The sequence below is a fragment of the Lichenostomus cassidix genome, chromosome 4 (assembly GCF_008360975.1).
Source record: "Lichenostomus cassidix isolate B80296 chromosome 4, HeHo_3.0, whole genome shotgun sequence".
In the NCBI taxonomy this organism is placed as follows: Eukaryota; Metazoa; Chordata; class Aves; order Passeriformes; family Meliphagidae; genus Lichenostomus; species Lichenostomus cassidix.
In genome coordinates this window covers 68,806,717-68,827,943 of record NC_139484.1, presented here as the reverse complement: position 1 = coordinate 68,827,943, position 21,227 = coordinate 68,806,717, and the positions used below count along the sequence as shown (strand labels likewise).

Below are 21,227 nucleotides of genomic sequence, written 5' to 3'. Positions count from 1 at the left end.
TATAAGACCATTCACAAATTGCAGCCACCTATCATTCTCAACTACACAATGTCAAGGACTAAATTCTAACAGCAGTGCTCAAATTTACCAAATTCTGCCCTCAGATTCTAAGTGCTATTTTGGCTTGGAATGATACCTGCCACTTTCAGGTTTTAATTTATTTTCTTATTCAGTTATCTTTTTTCAGACAAAAGTGGTTGAAAACACACAGCCTCTTTTCTGAGGTAGCTTCTCTGGAATAATTTAAGATACTCCAAAGAAGTTGACTTTTTCAAAATATGATTCATTTCCCTGCATATATAACCAAATGACTGTTTTCTGCTCTCCAGAGGACTCTCCGAACCTTGAGTAAACAAACTGCTTTCAGTCAATGTGACTCTCAAGCTACTACAGCTGTGGTGAGAAAAATAACTAGTGGTTTTATATACCAACAGGCAAGACTGCTCAAACACAGAGGTGGCCATTACCAGTTCTCATTAAACAGATTAATAAAATTAAATTTATATCACAGCTTGTCTGCAACATGAAAGGTGAGCACACTGTATAGTCTTTCACAAGTGTGGAGTCTGACTGACTTTCCCTGCCTTGCTCCCTGTGAAAAACAAGGAAACAAGTGGAAAGACAGCACTAAAGACCTCAGCTGGTGGCCTTTGCCAGTCATTTTCAGATCTTGGAGTGGAGAAACAGAAGGCGGAAAAGGCTGGATCCTACCTGGAGCACTCAGCCAGGAGGATAATGTTCATCACTTGCACAATACTGCTATTCACATGAACTCTCCCACAGCTCTCAACAGCCTATGACAATACAGCTTTTATAAGTCAGCAAGGAAAATAAGCTTTATGCTGGTACACCTATGGCTGCACCAGCTACATCAGCACAGCACGGGGCAACAGATGAGTGGACTTGGCATTTGATGCTTTGAAAATCCCTCTGTCAGTCTCTCAGGAAGCTGGAGCTGTTGATGAAAGGCAGTGTAATTATTAGCACTGGGTTGTACCAAGGTAACAGCATAAAAACTTAACATTCCCCAGAAGAAATGAAGTTGTTAAAATAGCAGCTGGGTAAATACCAGATAATGAAAGAAAGCAGCATGAGTTCCCCAGGTTCAAATAAGGCAGACAAGTATTTTGCAGGATCGACCTTATTGAAGAGACATTATCACTTTAAAAAATCATATAAACCCAAAACAGTTATAGCAATCAGTGAAGATAAAAGTTACCTATTAAATATAACAATTATTTCCACAAAGGTGTCAAGCCTTTTACTTCCATTTTTACATTTTTCTGTAGTGAAGTGCCAGGTCCATATAGGTATTTTCACTTTTGTTTACAATAGATTGACTTTTGACACTCTCTCCCAGAACATCCAGGTATTCACTCTTGGTATGAATTATTCTTCATTAGGCTTAGCATGTGTATTCTACTTTATAAGAAATTCATACTTAATACCAAGGCTAGAGAAATTAAATTTGTGATAGGAAATCTCAACCCACTTGTTTCACAGAAGCATTTTCACCTCAATCACTGCAGGACATTTTTTGCAAATCTTCCCTAAAACGTTTTTCACCACGTGGGATCCTTTTTATTAAAAAACCACCAACCTTTAAAATGTAATCTTTTATATAAAAGCTTAACAGAGTGAGAAATATGTATTGCATGCTAATCTGGTATCCAAATATCCCAAGCCAAAAATACAGCAAGGTGAGCAGAAAGGTGGGTTGTTGATAATGCTGAGGAGCCTGTGCATAACTAAGCCTCCTGAAAATCCTGAACCCTGAGCACGAGGGCTGTTAGCTGCAAGCTAACATCACTGAGGTGCATTTTGAAAAAAATCATTACAAAGCTACAGTTTATTAGTCTAGCAAGGAGAATAATTTCTTCAATAAAATTTACCATTGCCAGTAAATTGTTTTTTACTGTGTGGATTAAAGCATCACTGCCCAAGGACAGTTATTTTTGCTTGTTGTTGGTATGTTTTGGCTCCTTGTCCAACGGCTTCAGGCTGAGGGAAGACAACAGTGCAATGGAGATGGGAGTACACTGGGAATTGTCAGGGGCAACAGGAGAAGCAACAAACTTCCAGGGGAACACTGTTGATTTGGACAATGTTTCAAACACTTAAGAATTTGTCCTTGTTTTACTTATTGATGAATGCAAAGCTAAGTGGGAAGAATCTGAATGGTTGTCCCACACACACATTCCTTGGGAGACTTCAGCTGTGAAATAAGGATGGTAATACCTATGGTACACACAAGACTGCCCAATCAACAGCTGGCCCTCCTCTGTCCTCCAAATGACTCAAAGCTGAACCTAAGTCAACTCTTTTCTGAAGTGAGCTGTTTTCTAGTTAGTACTTCTTTCATAAGGCACAAGAGATGTTAAGATCTGGATGTTTCTTTGAATATGTATTGCATGATAGGAGAGTGACTCATAGCAGGGAATGACTTTCTCTGCTAGAACAGTTACAATCACTAAACTGCTTCAGATTTGTGATGGGGGGTGAGAGTTACAAATCAGCTTTCTATCATTAGACATACAGATTATCTATTAAGGATAATAAATTGATATTGCAATCAATATTCAGATGTTGCATTTTATTATTGTAACCTATTAGAGCTATTGGCCTCCATCCTCATCTGTGATGAGTTACTGTCATTTCGCTATTATATTGTAACAGTGAAGAGTCTGGGCTTGCAAAGGAATCTTGGAAGAGACTGACATTCAACAAGGCACTTCAGCTTTCAAGTGCTCCTTGCAGCCATGAGCAGAGTCCAGGTTTTCACACTGCTTTCTTGCCTGGGGCCAAACCTCTTTCTGAAACACCTGAGGCTCCTCCTCTCCAGCTCTGCCTCACCTCCAGGGCAGGACAGCCCCTGCTTCACCCACCTGTGCCTTGGGGATGAAATAAACACAGCAACTCTGAACTCCCACAACCCTGACAGACTCCTCTTTCTGTGACAGCAAATACTTCCATGAAAAGACTGAAGAATGCAATCAAATAATAATTAGCACTGTCAGTCTAATTAATGCATACATTTTCTAATGCTAAAAGTGATAGGAAACACTAGTTGTTGTTTACTGGGGGATGAATATTTAAACTTGTCAGAGAAGTGGGGAAAAAATGCCAACTGCAGACACACTTACATTGTAACATTTTACTTTTTAAAATAATAGGCATCCTATTAATAAAAAGACACAGATCTGTACATACAAAAATACAAAATATATGATCACAGGAGCCTCAGAGCATACCATTCCAATACAGTTAAAACCCCCTCAAAACAGGCTTAAATAATATAAAATATTAACAAACATATGTGGTTATTTTAATTAGCTTTTTCCTGTTCCTCTTTCTAGGGTTCATATTTATAGGATTCTTTGAGTCAACTAGAAAGGTTTAAAAATTAACTTTTTTTGAAATGTAAAATTATATTCTCATCAATTTAGAGAAATTCAGGAATAAGAACTTCAAAAATACCTAAAATTGTGAATACTGGCAGCACTGCAATCAAAAGAGCTTCTGAAAGCATTACCTGCTCATTTACATTTTTCACTTTTCTGCTGAGCAAATGTGATGCACTGCTTCACCAAGAGAAAGACTGCATCAGGTTGTAAATATTTAACAGTTTCAAACTGTGGCCACACTCAGAGTTCAACTGAAGTAAGTTTAGAAACAACAGCAAAAAGCTGAAGTCACTCAAGGATGTAAGGCACACACACATGTGCTGAAGATCTGGACTGCCAGCTGTCACTGTAGAACACAGACTGTGGGAGTAACATGCAAAGCCTATTAACAACACAATATTAAACAGTAAATTAACTAGAATAACATAAAATCAGGGAATAGAGGACTTGTGGTTCATCCACTTCATCTCTTCACGTCATCTGCTATACTGTAGTTTACCACAAAAATATAAATACAAGAATAGTAAATCGGTACCTACTATACATAATAAATAAAGTTTCTATATAAATTATGAAAATACAGCCACAGTAAAATCAGTGCAAAAATGACCAAAATGTACTGAAAGAACACAGAGTCTTGCCTGCCAGAATGTGCATCATAGAACACCCATACTTCACCTAGTGCAACAAACACTGACAAGAATTAAAAAATGCAAGATGCACATCACTAACTGTGCCATTCTAAAATTACATCTATTTCCAATATCAGACAAATCAGACTAAAACAGTACATGTTATTTGAACCATACACTTCATTCTTTCTCATCATTTCTGGATTTTAAATAACTTCCTCTCCCCTAACTGATGCTTTAGATGGAAGTTGTTCCTATGAGTCCATGTTTGCTCGAGCAGCCTTTTTAGAGTTAAGAAAGTTCTTCTTTTTCCTTGGAAAATTATGCAAAGCAGGTATTGGATCACTTGGCTCACGGAACAAAAATATCTTCTCCCCTGTGTCTAACAGTTCTATGGCTTCAGCAGTTGCAGAGTTCAGAGAAACAGGTGGACAAGGCTGTTCCATATGAGGATGTGCAGGTGAACATCCAAGATGAATGAATGCTGCTCTTTCCAAGAGAGCAAGTTGCTTCTTCTTTACCAGGCTACATTAATGAAAAAAAAAAAAAAAAAAAAAAGAGTTGAAAAATGAAAACTGAGGCAAAAAGTGCATAACTTCCTACATCATATCTTGCCATAGAAGTGGTGGCTTTGGAAGCTGAAGAAAATCATATTTGAACACAGAGAATTGCAAGTTTCATTCTAATCCGCAATAATTCATGTATCATTTTATGAGATACAAAATTGCAAAAGGAAAAGTAATCTTAAAATAACTGAACAGAGAAAATGAGCAATGTACATGAAAATATGAGAATTCTGTGGCTATGCACAAAAGAAAAATCTTTTTAGGCATTTACTATACTGCTTATTATGTGTAAGTACGTTGTAGGAAACACAAGCATTAGATAGAATAATATTAGAAAATGCATACTTATGAACTAATTTTCTGATTTCTAGCAGTTTTAGAAGCAGCTTTGGACATCAAATAAACTCTAAATTAAAAAAAAAAATAACCCAGATATGTTTGTTCTGGTTTTCTCCTTACCTGTCCTTTCTCTTGTTTAGAGAAGGGATCTTTTCTAAACTTCTGTTGATCAGATCTTGCTTTACTTTGTTCTCCAGTGTTTGCCACAGCTCTTGGTTCTTCCTGAAGGAACAGGAAAGGAAAAATTCCCAGCAGCAAATCCCCAAATACACACATTTTTCTCCTCTTTCTGACCTTAGCTACCAAATCCATGACAGCAACACCATAAATAGAGTCAGTAAGAGTGTTTAAGTACTTTTGCTGCTACAAATCATTTAAGTCAGCTGAGGTCACATCTCAGGGCATGGTCCCAAGGACTTTTATCTGCTCCTTGACAGCTCACATCTGCCAACTAGAGGGCTCAGTGCCACAACATCTGCTTTTGTCTCCTTCCCAAGTCATGGCAGGGAGTTGGGAGAGCAAGCCTAGGAGCATCCCTTGGTGCTATTGCAGAGATTTCAGCTCATGTTAATGGGGCTAAACTGGAGTGATGAAGGCCCTGGGAGTCTACCTGTGTCTGTGAGAAATGGGAAACACAGTGGCCACTTGGAACTTCAGTAATTAACTACTAAAGGGACAGACATCTGCAAGGTTAAAACTTCCATTACTAGGAAGGAGGATCTCCTTTGCGTATTTAAGAGTCACAGACATATAAAACCCAGTGTGTTATGAACACATTTATTTATTATAAATAAAAAAGTGGAAAGAAAATATTTTTAAAAACTCCAATTCAGGCAACAAAAAAAAAATTATCGGAACCAGATTTATAAATCTATTAAGTAACTGTTTAACTAATGAACTCATAATTTTTTTAAACTTTTTATCCATCGATTTATTATAGTTAAAATATTTCACAAAATAAGGTAGCAGTTTCAAAGTATTTTTACCCCAGAAAAATATTTCAAAAGTAAACTTATGCACCTGTGATTTTTTCCTATTGCTGTCAGTCTCACTGTCCAGCAAAAATATATATACATAAAGCAACAATCTTGTCTAGCAGTGGTCTACCGGAAAACATCACACCTACCTTTTCTTATAGCTGCCAGACTCATCTGCATTACTGTCACTTTCAACACCACCATCTGAATATTTACTGATGGAATCGAGGACAGAAAGAACCTCACTTTGTGAGCTGGAGGGCAGCAGCAAGTTCAGGACCCTGTGCAACATTCCCATTGGCACCCTTGTCAGTTTAGCTAAATAACCCGCCAGACGGAGCTCCTAGAGGATTAAATGAGTAAAAGACAGATAAATTTAGCATTGAAAATAAATGTTAGCCAACTTTAATTACTGTTATTAAATAAATAGTCATTATGGAAACAAAAAATATTACTGGAGATTATTTTAGTAGTGACAATTTGGGTGTCAAGTGGTCACACTTCCATGTTCACTGTTTCTACCCACACCATATCATGGCTGTCCATTTCATTTGGGAGTTAGGCAATGTAAATGCCAAATAACCAGTTGATTTTGCCATATTTGCTAAGGGCATGTACTTGATTCCCTTTGGTCTGAAAAGTCACAATGCAACTATATTCTAACTTTAGTGCTGCTTTCTTCTGTAGCAGTTTCCTCTTTAAAATGTTCTTTTCTCTGACCCTTACCTTTCTGCACCAGCTATTACCTGGACTGAGAGACAACCCTTAAAACTTTTCTAGCACAGCAGAAGTGACAGTTAAACAATTCTCTAGGGTGCCAGAAAGCTGTCAACAATCCCAGAAGTGGCACAGGTGCCCATCAGCCTGATGCACCTGGCACATGCACAGCAAAGGGAGTGCTGGTGTGTGAACATGACCCAGCACTGAGCACCATTTCCAGATGCTCACAGATACCCAGAACAGTTTGCAGAAGTGGAAAGAAGCAAATGTGTGTGCAAACACAGGAATGGTCAGATCAAAAGCCCTCCAGCATGAGATGAGTTGATTTTTCAGGTACGCTATTGGTAAAATACCACAAAGGTCAGGAACTCCCTTTCCTATGATAATAAATGGTTACAAGTGCTACTTGTGCCACCAACAACCTCATCTGTATTCCTAGAATATCGACAAAATAAAATCAGGAATGAATTGTAGATTACCAACAGCAGAATTGCTTTTAAGTGTTTGGACTGAGCAATGTGTATTTAAACAACAGATGCAAGAATCAATGAACTTGAGCCATGCTGTATTTCAAGCTTCCTGTGCTGTTTCCACATGCCAGTCTGCCTGCATCATCTGCTGTATCTAAAATGCAATTAGTGTACCTGGGGCTACAGCTATGAGTTTATTCAAAAGTAACATCTCAGCCAGGGGCTGCTGATCCTGAACTCAGTGTCATTCAAGTAAATCTCTTCTTGACCTAGATCTGATCTTGATAAGGATGTAAGCTGAAACATGAAATACAGGAAAAACTTTTCTTTTCAGAGAGAGTGCCATCTACAGCTCTGAAAACTAGTCTTAAGGGGGAAATATTATTTAAATAAAAGTATGAGTGTAAGATAGCTATAGTTTCATAACATTTGTCAATGTAATGTGTTCTACAAATTGCAAGAAAATCAAGGGGAAAAGAGATTTAAAAATAAATTTCCAGTATCAGTTCACAGGATAAGCACCTCCAAAAGTAGGACTGTGTAACCTCATGAGCCTTAATAAAATAATAAGTTAATATTTTACTAAGACTATACTTCTTTACAGTTGAACTAAGAGTAGTCAGGTTTGGAAATATACCTGGGAGTTGTTAGACTATTATCCTTCCTGAAAACAGAAATTTTGTTTCAATATCTGCAGGGTAAATATGTATAGGTATGGAATTTCAATAAAGTATGTTGCAGGGTATCTCTGGGCTACACTTTTTTTATTAAAAAATACAAACACAAAAATCCCAACGGTATATTTGATGCATATTTACACAAATAAATTATTTCTTCAGAGAATCTTACCAATGAAATTGGTAATTTGCAAAACAATGACTTTAACTTCTCAACTTACAAAATGCATGCCATGCTGTTGAGAAGCCCTTTCACAATGTATCTGCATCAGAGAAACCTAACAAGCATCCTGGGAAGACAAATTGCCATAATCCAAGGGGAACTGCTCAGTCAGCTGCTACACCACTCAGACACACAGAAGTCAGTGGGGCTGGATGGGATCCACCCAAGGGGACTGAGCAAACGGGCACAAGTGTTCACTGGGGCATTTTCCATCATTCACCAGCACTCCTGGCTAACTGGAGGGGTGCCAGTTGACTGGAGGTTATCAAGTGGAATACCCATCAGCCCAGAAGGGCTGGGATGAGGATCTGAGGAACTAGACAGCTGTCAGCCTGACCTTGGTGCTTGGTAAGGTTATGGAACAGATCTCTGGAGTGACTCAGCAGAAACAGAGATACAGGAAAAGCTGAGAGATCCTTGGACTAAAGTAGTCCTTCCTTGACATGGTGCTCCCTGAAGCTCCCAATTCATGATACAGGGGACTGTGACCACACTTGTCCCCAAGGCAAGATACCTGGATGCAGAAAGCTGCTCCACCAGGTTTATTTTGATGCTAGCTACATATCTTATTGAATGCTGGAAGATAAAAACTGGGGTCAGTCAACAGATTCATTTTTTAAGGCCTTTGTAGGACTGACAAGCAGCCAGTGGACAGCAAATTACCTGAAGACAAGATGCTCTTTGTGAAAACATGAATGAGTAATGATACTAGAAATTTTTACTAGCAGTCCTTCTATCATTTAATTTTGAAATATAATCAGTGCAAATCATTCCTAACACTCATCAAAATCTAAACAAAACCCTTATTTCATTACATGAAAATCAAGCTGTAAATCTGTCTTTTAAGCAGAAAATCAGGCACTTTAGTTTTTCACAGAATGAAATGCAACAGGACAAACCCTGAAAGGATTTATAAGTGAACAAACAGAAGAACAACTCAGTAAAACTCAAAAGGCTGAAAGCAGGTCAGAATTAAGTGAAGTGACTGACAGTATAGGCTGCAAACTGGTAGCAACTACTAGCAGAGAGTAACTCTAAATACATCTCTAATGGTTCCCAAAAAAGAAAAGTTGATATCCAGATACAGCTGCAATTTAAACCTGGAAGCTTTGTTCAATTTCATGCTTACCTGAGTATAAATTGCCAAAAATGCATCCGTTTCTATATTTTCCAGGATATCTTCAAGCACCACGCAATTCCATTGCTCATCTCTCAAACTGAAATGAAAAGCAGAATTAACACTGAAATCTTCCCAAGTGCAATGACTGTATTATAGGGAACAAAATCTGAAGGTCACCCATTCGGGAAGCATATCTGTCTGTCAGCAAAGCTGCTGTGAGCAGTGTAACTTCTAAAATATGCCAAATTCTCTCCCCTTCTTCCCTGAACCTCCAAGCAAACATCAGAGCAGAATCTAAGGCTATGATCTTGAACAATTCAAATAGGGAATCACTCCAAAGCAATGTGATTCAACCTGTCCCCATCCTCTTTAAATTTCATCACAACACTTTATGTCAAGTTGTGGATCTTTTTGTAGCACTGCTGGTGATTTTTTTTCCTTAGACCAAAATATGGTGACATAATATACAAAACCTGTAATGTACAAAAGTACAAAACCTGTTTCTTGCTATACATTTTCAGGTAATGACTAGTTCCAGTTGCTTTGAAGTCTTCCACGATAGGTTACTCACTTGTGGATACTCCTGCAAAGACCTATCTGATCTTCTACTGACTCTCTACTTCTGCAACAGCAAAAATGTTCATCTAAACTGAGTAGAGCTCCAGCCTTTTCAGAATTAAAACAGATTTACCACTATCACAGCCATTTTTAATATATCGGTGGTTCAATGGAAAACACTCTTTCTAATGCAAAGCACACTTTGAGGATATTACAGGAAGTTTGAAATGTGCTAGGCTTATAATACTGTGCAATAGACATGGAAATGTCATTTCTACCTCCTGTAACTCTAATGAAAGTAATACAATAGGCTGCAATTTTGCAAATTATCACCCATTTTTGCTAGTCAACTTTTATGATAAGACAGATATTTCTATATACCTCCTGAGAGGCATTTTATTTGTCACTGATATCTTTACTTAAGAACTGGCCAGGGAAAATTGAAATTGAAGAAGAGTTTATACATCTCATCAAAAATAATTGTGTGCCAGGGAATTCAATCTACAGTATGACAATGGAGATGGAAATTCAATTTAAACTGTCTCAGCTACTTCCTCTGACCCCAGCAGGTCATATTTCTCTGAAGTCCCTACATCTCTTCTTGGGAGACAAAGTAACAGGATAAAAATTTTTTCCTCCTTACTATTAAGGAGTATCATTATTTTTCCACTATCCCTGTCAAAAAATAGTGACTGCTATGCAACACAGCACCATCTATATGTTACCAAGTTATTATTATTTCATGTTCCTTATTTCAATATTCCCAAGACTCCTCAGTTATGCTCTGGGCCACAGCACAAGAAGGCAGTGCTCAAACACAGAGGTACAGTCCCTCAGCACAGCAGAACATTCCATCTGCTGTTTCTCCATGATATCTTACGGTCCAGAAGGACTGCAGTAACACAGTAAAACCTGAGACCAAAGAACTTACCTTTGCTGGTACAGGTTTATAAATTGTCTACATTTATTCATGGCCTGTCTTAACAGAACTGTCACATGTCTTTCTGCATTTGTGTCCACAGCTTCATTTGAGAGTCCCAAACCATCCAGAATCCACCTCTGCCTACTCATTAGATGCTGCTGTGCTGACTCCTTATGCAACATCTCATACTCCAGCTTCCTGTCAAGTTCTTCAATCTCCTAGAGGTTGAAAATGCATGATGATAAAAAGTTCTAATTTAACTTGAAAGAACAAATTTCATTTGGAGTGAAGAAAAAAGATGATGGTATCAGATTTTCTGGTATTACTTCATTCATTTCTTATTCTACCCAGCCACTTGTAGTCATTACACTTTTCAATTCATTGCACAGCTTCAGTAAACATGACTGGCACGTTATGAATATCAGAACAATGAGGAAATCTATGACCCAATTTCCATTCTGTTAAAAGTCAATGCCCTCTGAAACCTTCTACTGCAGAGGACATCCAGCAAATACACTGTCAGCATGGCTGAGATCAAAACTAAGGAATACCAACATAACAATTAATCTGTAAGCTGCATAAACCCACTGAAACAGCTTGAGAAACTCAGACTAATTAGTTTCAGTTGGACCAAATTAACAGCTAACAACAGGATTTAAGTTAAAAGACAGTAAACATTTAGTCTGATAGGGTTCAAATACAGTGCTCTGAAAATCAAAGGGTTAAAACCCAAAGTCTTGAGCGGACTGGATCCCTCCTGCCAAAGATCTCCTTTTGGTCAAAGAGTCAAACTGGGCACCAGAAGGAAGGCTTCATATTCCCATTTCCAATATCACTGTTGTCTCACCTCAACCTTTACACTGTTTACAATCTCTGTGCCCCACATCCGAACTTGCAACTTGGAAAAAATGCTGAATTTTAACCTATCTTTTTCATCTGCCTCATCAGCTGTATTTAACCCAGTGTTAGCTATTCTAGGTCTCACTTCTGCCCCTTCTATAATCCTTTTTCTTCACTTGTTCAAGGACAGAGAAGCTAAAAGCAACCTCTCTGAAAAGTCCCCTCATATTTAGTACATAAGAGGCAAAAATACTCCATCTACATACAAATTTCACTATTTCCTATAGATTTAATACAAATTTAAGCAAAATTGGAGGCAATTAAGCATTCTAACTGGCACTCTATGACAAACTCTGTAGAGATGACTGCATGAAAATTTAACAAGGAATTTTCACAGCAATAGCTGTCTAATGATGCCCTCTAGCAAAGAGGTTTTTCTCAAAAACCCATTTTGTTTGTTCTACTCCAATGCTCTCCCCAAGCCTCACTTGGATGGTTCCAAATAGCAGATGTAGAAAAAAAATCCTTATGAATACGGAGCACTGAAGTATTAAAAAAGGATTACAAAATTGGCACGTATCAGTTATGTAATAAATATGGTGAAGGGAAGAGGTTTTTCCAGATTTTCTACTATTTAAACTGCATGAGTGTGCTTGGAAGGAGATAGACAGGTAGAAGGCTGTATAAATAATCTTTAAAAACTTGATAATTGAAGCATATCATGTGGTTATGGATTTTGCATTTGGGCATCATTATAACATGAGCAACTCTGTAAGACAGTCACAATAATTTACTATTCCAGTTGTGACTCCCAATCACTTCCCAGCTGTCTTCCTTTCAATCAATACAATATTAATTAGACACCAAAATACTACTTTTTCTTTGACTGCATGCAACTATAACAAAAATAAAAAATAATAATACACTATCTACCTTGGCTCTAAGACTTTCCTTCTCTTTATGTCTTTTATTGAATGCATTGAAGTGTACATAATTACAGAAATTAAAGTCTGGGCCACCAGAAGCTGCAAAGCAGCAGCTAAATCAAAGATACTCCAATACTTGCTGTTTCCTAACAGGATTTTTTTCTCTTAACTACATTACTTACAGGATTATGTGCCTCTAAAATCTGAATACATTCCAATTTTGACAGGGTTTTTGATGTGTTCAGTTGTTCAAAGAGCAAAGCTTGCACATTTATGATAGCAGTATACAGCTCCAGCATTTTGGATTTTTTAACAGTCTTTTGAAAGGCTAAAGAAGCAATATACTCTCCAAGTTTACTTTCCAGATTGCGCAGGTGACACTCTTTTTCAAGCTGCAGCTCATACTTAATCTAAAAAAAATACCAAAAACAAAAGACAGAAAGATTAACAGAAAATCTTACATGCACACTTATGATTTTAATAGTCTCTTATTAACAAGCAGGATTATAGCAGCAAAGAAATCAGTGCTGTTATCTTATAATGTAATACACTGTTTTAAGAAGTGCTTTTAACCTTCAAATCCAAGCTTTTAGAGTAATCAAAACTGAATTACAGTACAGTCAAACACTGTAAAGAGTTTAGGCTTTCTTTTAGGGTAGTCAAAACTTTAATATTAAATGTTAACCCAAATCAGAGGGTCTATATAATTTTATTATAATAAAAGAGAGAAATACAAATAAATCTGTGATTACCTACAGTTAAAGGCAAAGATAAAATATACCCTTCTGTTTAGAAAAAGAAAATTAAACTTATAGAAAGACTGTATTTAGTTTCAAATTGGCAAGTGTCAGTTAATGTTGACTGATGACATTCAACCTACTACTCTTTGAGCAAATAACTAAAAATCCTCTTTTACACAACAAAGTTAAAATGTAAATCAAAAGTCTATTGGATTTCAAGTAAGATTAAAACTGGATTGAAGCAACATCAAACAGCACAAAATCAAAGTGATTTAACTCAGTAACTATGTTGCTGCCACACATTTGATGGAACATCCACAGAAACTATTCAAGGGTGAAAGGCAAGTGCAGCATGTGCAGGCACACAATCCAACACAGTGTGACCAAGGAGCTCTCCATGCTGTACCACTGACATTGACAGCCAAGGACACTGCACTCTGACTACTTCTCTGTGGGACAATGTGGACAGTAACCAGCTGCAATTTCCTTCTTTAGATCCTTCCATCTGAGCTTGGCACTCTAAGCTCCCTTCACACCCAGAGAAAAGGAAAAGGTACTTCTCAGTAGGTAGCATATCCGAAGAAAGGGGTTTCCACTGACATGTCAGCTGGATGTCTAGGTTAGACAATGATAGCTACACTGCATATTTAACGTTTAGGTAGCTGAATATTCAAAAGACAGGAAACACCAGTTTGTTTTCTTTCTCTCTCCCTGTACTATTCTCATGGGTCCAAAGACTTGGATTGTAAGAGACAAGACACAGACAGACAAAGCCCATGAAGCCCTGAGAGCTCCAACTCTGCTACTTGGTGTTGACATCAATTGCTGCCCCATATGCCCATCCATACACTGCTGGGTACCAGAGCCCAAGGTTTTTCCTCACTCCATCTCTAAACTCTCTCTTCATCCTGACAAATCTAATCTGATAGGTTTCACAGCACACCAAAAAACCCCAAAACAAAAATGACTATTTTCAGAAATTTCCAGTATTACGTATTTTAACAGCAATGCTCAAATAAATACTGCCTGTGACAGAATGGAAGAACCACAGACATCAAAGGAGGCACATAAAACCTTTTAAGTTTTGGCCAAGTGTCCTAGGTTACAATATAGATGTATTTAGTATTCTATTACCACCAGCTGTGCAGCATTAGCTGTTATCTCCTGCTGTGACTCACCCCTGATAACTGTCAATGAGCTATCAAGAACCAACTGCATGACTCATGGAATTATCTCATCCTATTGTGAGATGCTCCACCCAGGAGGGAGGAGCCAAGCATTCCCACCTGGATATAACCTGGGCTCTTGAATGACACAAGGTTACCCTGTCTACTGGATTCCCAGAGGATAAGAAACACCACTGGACCTTCAGGTAGAGACCAGACCTTCCACAGGATCACTGCTTCAACTGAACTACTTCACTTGGGATGCTGCCACCCCCCTAACAGGGTGTCAGGTTGTATCTGACTCTGTCAGTGTTTATCTTTGTATTATTGCACTTATTTTTAATTTTCCTATGACATTTATATTCCTGACTTGCAATCTCCCACTTGTTTGTTTTCAAACTAACACATCAAATTTACAACTACTGTGGCCTCTGAGAGCAGATACTCACCTTTGCATTCCATGGAAAAGCATTTATCCCATCAACTTTGATCTCTCTCTTAAACAGACAGAGATGAGCACAGCTATTTAACTGGGATATTTACATGACTATCTAGTAGGCATCCTGTGGTACCCCTTTGTACATGCAGTCAATCTCCCCCATTTCACCAGTCTGAAAATAATGAAGACCAATAGTGATTGTCCTGTTGGTGTGAACTACAATACCAGAAAGGTCATCTGTAGTCCTTAGACACTGTATGTCTTCCTATTGGCACACAACTTGATTCTGCCTCTTGTAATATCTCTGCACAAATAGAAATTAGGGGTACTAAAGGCACTAAAAACCTTATTAGCTTCCTACTCATGTTAATCACAATTATATATCATTGCCTCTATTTATGAATAGTTTTGAAGGGGCATTTAAGGATACTTCCACCAAATTTTTACATTCCTAAGATGATGAATATGTAACATGATGCCCATAAATTTTCTCTGGCAATATTATCTACAAGAGACCTGCTAAGAGTGACTGTGTATCATGCAAATTCTATTATCCAGGAGAGCGAGGTAAATGTAAAATGTGATTTGGAACTAAATATACTTGTGATATCCTTTTGCTCATGTGATAGTCTCCAAAGTCTCCACTGAATCATCTGGAATGTCTTTGAATGCAAGAGATAGATTACCTTCAGGAAATATTTAGGAACTAATTTGAATTAAGCCAGTAACAAGTCAAGAATAAGAAATCATCCTAGAGACACAAACGGAGGCAGATTTATTTTCTTGATGCTTTTGACATAGCTTCATCTTAAAAGACAGACACTGTCTCTGAACATTACTGTTAATCTAACAAATCAATCTGGAATAATGCAGGTATGTGACACAAAATAAGTAAGCATATGGGTTACAAATAAACATATGGATATTTGAGTTAGAAGGAGAATTAACTCAGAGATTGTACTGGCATTATGGTACCAAAATGATAAAAAATAAGCTTTTTTTTTGGAACAGAGCAGGCAGATATTTACAGTGAAGCAAAAGAGATAGTCAAAATTGGGAGTTTGCAGAAAAAGAGCGGAGCTGTCTTGCAGTATTTGCTCAAAAGAAACATGACATTTACCTTAGGATAGATCCGGAAATATCTATTGCTTGTTTCTATGTTTCAGTTTTTTGTAGGAAAAAAATCAATAATAATAATAGTCTAATACATCTATCTTCTATGTTCTTTGCAAGAAACCTATTAATGTAAATTTGAAGCCTTTTGATTTCTATAGAGTGCTTTGTACTGAAAAGAAAGTACCTTTAGCATCTCCCATTAAAGCTCACAGCCCAGTAGTTCACAAGTATTCAAAATCAAAGACAAAAAATCCCCCAGAACATCCCACAAGTCACAACTTTGATACAGATTGCACGAGACAGCAAATCCCAGCCTAACTCAGTGTTTTGGTGAGGCACATATTTAAAACATAAATAACAATAATTAAAAAAATTAATAATCTTTCTTCAAAAGCCTGTGCACAAAACATTTGGGTTTTCGTAACTAATGTGCAGCCATATAATTAGAACAGTAAAAGGTATGCCAGATAGTGCATATAAAACTGGAACAATGAGGCTAAATTTCCAATTTTAGAACAAGATTCTAATAAAAACCCTAAACAAGTTTTCGGTACTCTTTTAACTCTAGAGCTTAGCCCATAATCTGATGTACTTTCAAGTAACAGTACCAAAACCTCCTAAATTTTGAAGATCAGGGCATCAGGTACTGAAGTCAAAAGTTTAAATGCTGCCACTAAAAGATCAGAGCAGTCTTGGACCACAGTTATTAAACTAGCGAAGAGTGCTACAACACACTTGCCTCCTCGTTGCATTCCTGCCCAAGCTCCTGCTCTCACTTTCAAAGACTGGGTATTGGACTACATAAACATTTGCTTTTATCATCTGCAATCAATACAAACAATGTTTTGCTCTCAAATAAAAGTGAAATTATTTTTGAATTAACATGTTGACACATTATTTTGCATTTTTCAGGATACAGGTATAAAAAGAGTAAGAAAGAGGTATAAAAATGGCTTTTTGTCTAAATTGGTACTAAAAATGACATGGTAATCACTTTTGAAGCTATTTTTTTATCTACCAATTTTATTACCAGTGACACCTGCTTGTTCTGTGTAGTTTTTACAGCTGTGCACCACCTATGTCTAACAAACTTGAAATTGCCATATCCATTTGACATAAAAAAACTAGTATTACCCATACTGTACACATGTGAAAGATCTGTTGGAATATCTGCTGGAAGAGAAGTAAAAAGTCATCAAAATCCCACATTAGGATTGGTCCCACTCCATTCTCAAGGATAAACTTTAGACCTTTAAAAGGTACCCATCAGAATCAAGACTTCCTTCCACTCAGCTCTGTAAAAATAAACTCAGACCCTACCCAAAAAGCTTTTGAATCTCAGAATCCACTTTTGAGTTTTCAGCAGCATTAGCAGAGAATCCAAGAACTAAATGTTGCTCAAGCAAAGCATGCATTGAAGTATTTTCCATATTTTGAAAGTCTAGAAGACCACAGGATCTAGGGGAGTCTTTCAATCTTATATACAGCAAGCCCCAGAACCACTGGAAGAAAAAGGGGTAAGAAATGAAATCAGCTCTGTAACTAAGATGCAACAATTAAAACAAAGAAAAACTATTAAGCTTGAAGTACAACATCTTGATAAATGCAGGGAAGAGTAGGGAGATGCATCATGCCACTATACCTTACACCTTTTTTATCTGGTTCTTATTGACACTGATAGAATACAGTCATTCTTTAATTACTAAAGATCTAGGTTTTTACCTCAGTCCAGAAAAGTTTGTACTTACCCTATTCAAATTTTCACCTTTCACTGAGTCTTCATAAATTAGAATTTTGTCCTGTAAAGACTTCTTCAGTATATCTAACTTGTTTCTATTCCTGGACCCTGTTTTTCCCATTTTAGAATGCTGCTGTAAAAAGATGAGAAAAAATGCCTTATTTATAAGAGATATATGAGGATGCTAATGTTAAGATTATTACTTGCTATTATTGGCACATCCACAAAATAATGAAACACTTGGCAAATATGACTTTCACTGAGGAAGTATTTCTGAAATGAAGGTGCTGCCTATTCATTCAGATGATTCCTTTTGGCATTCAGACAAAGTTAGAATTTTTTTAAAAATTCTTTCAAGTAGAACTATATATTCAGCCTTTCCATGAAAACTGGTAGCATATAAATTTGATTTTAAACAAGCTTTAGGAGTGATAATAAGAGCAGATTTTAACTGATACATTGTCTCCTCAGCACAGTTAAAAATGAACAAAGAATATTAATTTAAGATCTACATTGTTTTCAACACACAGCCTATGAATCACAAATGAACCATGATAATATTAAGAGGCACTGTTCCATGTAATCAAATTATTCTTGACCTTTCTATTTCTTTACAAGAATACCAACTAAGTATATGTACTCTTGGGGAAATGATAACATCTGTTCAACTATAAGGTTTTGCAAAGTCATTTCCCTCCTTTAGTACTTTAAAAACTATTAAGGCTTTGAACTAGGCTAATTCCTAGCACAATTAACCCAAGGTAGTTTACATGTTTAGAAAACATAACCGAACCAAAACAAAGCAAGGGCAAGTCCTCCTTTTTAAGATGGTATTAGATACAATTCAGACAGAAAACACTTTTTTCCCCCATACTTTATAAGAACTGAAAACTATTTCTGATTCCACAGCTTTTACACTTTGCTGAAGGAATTACACACCCCTCACAGGGTTCTTTAAAAATGTGCTAGATTTGATAGGCAGACAGACTCCTTGTTGAAAACATTTCTCTGACATTGAGTATGCCTCACCTTCTTCACATTTAGATGTGGGAAAAAACCCCAAACTGTCTGCATACACTTAAATCTTTTTAAGAATCACACCTCATTTCTTGCCAAGAAAGGCCATCTAATTCAGGAACTTTACCTTCCCAAACAGAAATAACAATGTAGGCCATTCCTTTTCAGAAACTCCCAAAACTTTCACAAAAGCAGCAGAAATTCACAGGTTTATGTGCAAAAACCTATTTATCCAACTGCTGCCCAAACAATTATCCTTAAGTCCACTGGTCCATGCAGACAGGAAAAGTGAGCACTGCTGTAGCACCTGAGAAGGAACCACAGACCCAGATGTGCAGCCAAAGCCAGCAGCCACAGGCACCACCAGGAACCTCTCCCACATCCCCACACTGTTCCCACCTGTTTGTTGCTCACTGCTAAATTCTGATCAACTTTCAGCACCTCGGCGTCCCTCTGCTCCACCTCAAAAGCCTGAAGCAAGGTTCTTGCTCTTATCTTGGGCCAAGCCAAGCTGCTGTCCACCTGGGAGAAGCAGCAGTGCAACTCTTGCCTCATTCTAAGCATCTCCTCTTCCGAGAGTGAGAGGGGTAAACTTAGAAGTTGCCTGTTAAAAAAAAGAGCCATTTGCTGTTCAATGATATTGCAATATTGCATAAAACGTAAGAGACATGCACACAAACACTTTAGTCAGCAGTGATCATCCTTTTTTTGGTGTATTTCATGTATCAGTTAGGGATTCCACACACAGCAATGAACTGCTCAGCAAGCACAAAATATCCTTGAGGATAATATAAATTCTGCATACAGAATTTCCTGGACTGTAAAACTCCATTTTCAAAGGAAACCAGCTTTTGAATATTTTAAAAAGAAATTAATATTTTTAGTACATTTCCTATGAATAGAATCCTTCCACCTCTTCAGACAATACAATTCCTGGACTTCAGCTGAAATCAAGATAAAAGCTTCCCAAAACGCCTTCCTGTGCTTTTCTCAGCACTTAGCAGGCACAGCTACTGAGAAGGAAAAAATAGTCTCTCTCTGTTATAAACACATGTGTCATCCCTTCCATCATCAATTCACAAGGGTTCCAGCTGTTATTTGTAAAAAGGCTCTTTGCAGTCTGAACAACAACATATATTTTAACAGTAATTTGAATTACTCAAAGTTCCCATTTTGTGGAAGTGAGGTTCTCAACACAGATCTCTGAGGAACTTATCGAGTCAAACTGAAGTTGACTTAAAGATAAAGCATGCTCAGTTCTGATTAACCTGAGATTAAATTTGTCTTCTTACCTTGCTTATCTTATATCCTCAAGAATATTTCATTAAAAATAGCATACTTTGATTTGTTTTATTCCACAAAAAACTGCTAGTGTTTAAAACATGAACAGCATGTTTTTTAAAGAGTAGTTTTCATTGAAAAATATATTATACTGCATGTTTAAATAGCAGTGATGCTTTCATTCAATATATAACAGGCCTATACTACTTCATCATTTCTCTAAAATATTTGAGTTAAGAACTCCTTATTTCTATCTATTGATTCAGCAAAGAACAATTATATTCTTAATTAATATATTTTTAATGCATGAGGTTTTTTCCCTTCAAAAAATTACTTTAAGACAACTCCAAATATCCATTTATAGTATTTGTCATGTTGTCTTAGACTCATGGAAGAAAATCCACGCTATAAATCCATCTATATAAATATATAGGCAGAGACTTGAAATAAAGTACAGCAAATAGAGTTTTTCCATGTCTATATTTAAAAAGGATTTTAAGCATTAACAATCTTCATAAATATTTTGGACTAACCCATGGTCTCTTTGATAAGCAACAAAAATGAAAAGCTTTCATTCAAAGTAATTCTCTGTGAAAACCAGATAGCAGATGAGAACATAAACATGAGAGCTGGCATCTGTCATCAAAATACCATAATTGACAGACAATGGACTGAAAAAAGACAGTGACAGATTTAAAGGGGCTTTTGATAGGACAGTTGTTGCTGTATTTTTTTGTACAATTTTCTTGCATTTTACCAAAAAAAACCCAAGCAGCTTACTGTTGCTTCAAATAAAGATAACATCTAACAAATACGACAGGCACGCTGCAGGTTGGAACACAGTTATTATAGAATTCTAAGTTAGAAACAGGAAAGTCCTGTTGGGTCATACAATCTATTTCCATATTCCTGCAGGTCTGCTCTCAGCAATGTAAACAAGACATAGTAAGAGAAGCTGGAAAATACATATAAATGACTTATAGGAAAGTATTTAAAATGCTGAATAAAATACAAAGCCCTTGAAATTAGAACCGATGGGAAAGAACTGATTAGAACAATGGGAAAGAGTATATTTTGTTCCCTGAACAAAGCAAATGTAATGGGTAGATTTTCTTTTTATATTCCTGTTATTTGGTTTTACAACATGTGGCAGAAAAACTTATAAAGATTCTGTCTGGATAAAACTGCCCATACAAATCTATTTTGCTTTAAAGAAGAAGTATGAAGGAGAACCTTTTACCAGTCTCTTTTCCTTTCTCTTTTTTTTCCCCCTCCCTGTTCAATCTCTTATGCCTGCTACATTTTCTTCAGGGCCACACAGCCTATTATAGGTTTGCCTGTTCCAGTCGCTTCCCC

At 37.0% G+C, this 21,227-nt stretch overlaps 1 protein-coding gene across 8 annotated transcripts in view; it reads right to left on the bottom strand.

The window, feature by feature from the left end:
- Positions 1–3,139: 3,139 nt before the first annotated feature.
- The window catches only part of EVC2 (EvC ciliary complex subunit 2), a 65,505-nt gene continuing 47,417 nt past the window's right edge, over positions 3,140–21,227 (bottom strand). For 6 of the 8 annotated variants that reach the window (XM_085059792.1, XM_085059794.1, XM_085059788.1 and 3 more), the window contains 8 exons: positions 18,990–19,194; positions 17,584–17,706; positions 12,557–12,784; positions 10,618–10,826; positions 9,138–9,225; positions 6,068–6,261; positions 5,062–5,163; positions 3,140–4,561 (listed from right to left, as the gene is read on the bottom strand). In XM_085059792.1, coding sequence (XP_084915918.1) covers positions 4,291–4,561; positions 5,062–5,163; positions 6,068–6,261; positions 9,138–9,225; positions 10,618–10,826; positions 12,557–12,784; positions 17,584–17,706; positions 18,990–19,194 — 1,420 coding nt within the window. In that variant the 3' untranslated portion in view covers positions 3,140–4,290. Of the gene's footprint in view, positions 4,562–5,061; positions 5,164–6,067; positions 6,262–6,963; positions 7,406–9,137; positions 9,226–10,617; positions 10,827–12,556; positions 12,785–17,583; positions 17,707–18,989; positions 19,195–21,227 lie in introns of those variants that run through there. The other 2 variants (XM_085059791.1, XM_085059796.1) reach the window with 2 other exon arrangements.